General features: G+C 56.5%; 1 protein-coding gene across 1 annotated transcript in view; it reads left to right on the top strand.

Annotated features, from left to right (window-relative positions):
- The window catches only part of C5AR1 (complement C5a receptor 1), a 17,553-nt gene extending 15,368 nt beyond the window's left edge, over positions 1 to 2,185 (top strand). The window contains exon 2 of the mRNA XM_032262521.1: positions 894 to 2,185. Within this exon, the coding sequence (XP_032118412.1) occupies positions 894 to 1,934 (1,041 nt within the window). The 3' untranslated portion in view covers positions 1,935 to 2,185. The remainder of the gene's footprint in view (positions 1 to 893) is intronic.
- Positions 2,186 to 2,345: the final 160 nt, after the last annotated feature.

The following is a 2,345-nucleotide window of genomic DNA, read 5'->3' as shown; positions in this document are numbered from 1 at the left end:
TGTGTCCTGGGTGGGTAGTGGGTACAGCCTTGCAGTAGGGCTAGACTTTAACCATGAGGTTGCTGGATGGTGGGGAAGCCCAGGGGCTTCGCAGGATGGGGCTGAGGGGCGAGGTGGCAGGCTGGCAAGTGCCAAACCAGCATGGAACCCTTTCATTGTCACTAGGCTGGAGTGCAGTGGTGTGATCTCGGCTCGCTGCAACCTCTGCCTCCTCGACTCAGGTAATTCTCCCACCTCAGCCTCCTGAGTAGCTGGGATTACAGGCACGCACAACCACGCCCAGCTAATTTTTGTATTTTCAGTAGAGACAGAATTTTGCCACGTCGCCCAGGCTATTCTCAAGCTCCTGGGCTCAAGCAAACCGCCCACCTCAGCCTCCCAAAGTGCTGGGCTTACAGGCATGAGCCACAGTGTCCACCTCTCTCTCTCTCTGTATACATATTTTTTGAAATGAGGTTTCACTCTTGTCGCCCAGGCTGGAGTGCAATGATGCTATCTTGGCTCACTGCAACCTCTACCTCCTGGGTTCAGGTGATTCTCCTGCCTCTGCCTCCTAAGAAGCTGGAATTACAGGTACCCACTACCATGTCTGGCCAATTTTTGTATTTTTAGTAAAGGCGGGATTTCACCATGTTTGCCAGGTTGGTCTTGAACTCCTGACCCCAGGTGATCTGCCCACCTTGGCCTCCCAAAATGCTGGGATTATAGGCGTGAGCCTCTGCATCTGCCTCAATATTTTAATATGTGGTGTGACACCCTAGCTGACTCTCAGCCCTTGGCATCCCCATTTCCTAGTGAGAAAAAGCCATAGAGGGGAAATGCCACATGCCCGAGCCAAGACACCCCTCCCCGGCACGTGTCTCATCCTCTCTGGTCTCTCCCATCCCATCTAGGACCCCTTCGTTCATTCCACCCCTGATTATGATTACTCGACTCTGGATCCCGACATCCCGGTGGATAAGACATCGTACAAGCTGCAGGTTCCAGACATCCTGGCCTTGTGCGTCTACGCAGTCGTCTTCCCGGTGGGAGTGCTGGGGAATGCCCTCGTGGTCTGGGTGACAGCATCTGAGGTCAAGCGGACCATCAATGCCATCTGGTTCCTCAACCTGGCGGTGGCCGACTTACTTTCCTGCCTGGCGCTGCCCATCTTGTTCACGTCCATCGTGCAGGGGAACCACTGGCCCTTCGGAGAGACCACCTGCCGCATCCTGCCCTCCCTCATCCTGCTCAACATGTACGCCAGCATCCTGCTCCTCGCCACCATCAGCGCCGACCGCTTCCTGCTGGTGTTTAGCCCCATCTGGTGCCAGAAATTCCGAGGGGCCCACCTGGCCTGGGCGGCCTGCGCCGTGGCGTGGGGCTTAGCCCTGCTGCTGACCATCCCCTCCTTCCTCTACCGTGCGGTCCAGGAGGAGTACTTTCCACCGAAGATTGTGTGTGGCGTGGACTACGGCGAGGCCAGCAAACGGCGGGAGCGAGACGTGGCCATCGTCCGGCTGGTCCTGGGCTTCCTGTGGCCGCTGCTCACACTCACGGTCTGTTACACCTTCCTCCTGCTCCGGACGTGGAGCCGCAGGGCCACGCGGTCCACCAAGACGCTCAAGGTGGTGGTGGCGGTGGTGGTCAGTTTCTTTATCTTCTGGTTGCCCTACCAGGTGACGGGGATGATGATGTCTTTGGTGAAGCCGTATTCACCCACCTTCAAGCAGCTGAAGAAGCTGGACTCCCTGTGTATCTCCTTTGCCTACATCAACTGCTGCATCAACCCCGTCATCTACGTGCTGGCCGGCCAGGGCTTCCAGTCCCGGCTGCGGAAATCCCTCCCCAGCCTCCTCCGGAACGTGCTGACTGAAGAGTCCATGGTCAGGGAGAGCAAGTCATTCACGCGCTCCACAGCGAACACTACGGCCGAGAAGAGCCAGGCGGTGTAGGCGACAGCCCTATGGGCCGCTGTGGCTGGTGTCCCCTTCCTTCCTGGCCACTGTCCTTCCGCGTGTTTTCACTCCACTCTCTGTGGGATGGCGTTCTCTTAGCTCTCTAACTCTCCGCCACGTGTCCTGCCTTTTCCAGGCTTGTCCCTCCTCTTCCAGCCAAATTCTTCTCATCCTTCCTCACTTGCGAGGTGAACGCTTCCTTCTAGAAAGCACTCCCCTCCCCCGCCATCTTTCCATCCCAGGCTTTTGGAAAACAAACAGAAACCTGTGTATCTGGGGTACTTCCAAATGGCAATAGGTGTGAACAGGAAACTCAGAATACAGACAAATAGATTCTCACTTTAAAAAAATGTAATCATTGGCCGGGCGCAGTGGCTCAAGCCTGTAATCCCAGCACTTTGGGAGGCC

Source organism: Sapajus apella, unplaced genomic scaffold, assembly GCF_009761245.1.
Source record: "Sapajus apella isolate SASKATOON/1434 unplaced genomic scaffold, GSC_monkey_1.0 scaffold130, whole genome shotgun sequence".
Taxonomy (NCBI): Eukaryota; Metazoa; Chordata; class Mammalia; order Primates; family Cebidae; genus Sapajus; species Sapajus apella.
Note: the sequence above shows the minus strand (reverse complement) of the source record. Positions and strands in the feature narration are given on the sequence as shown.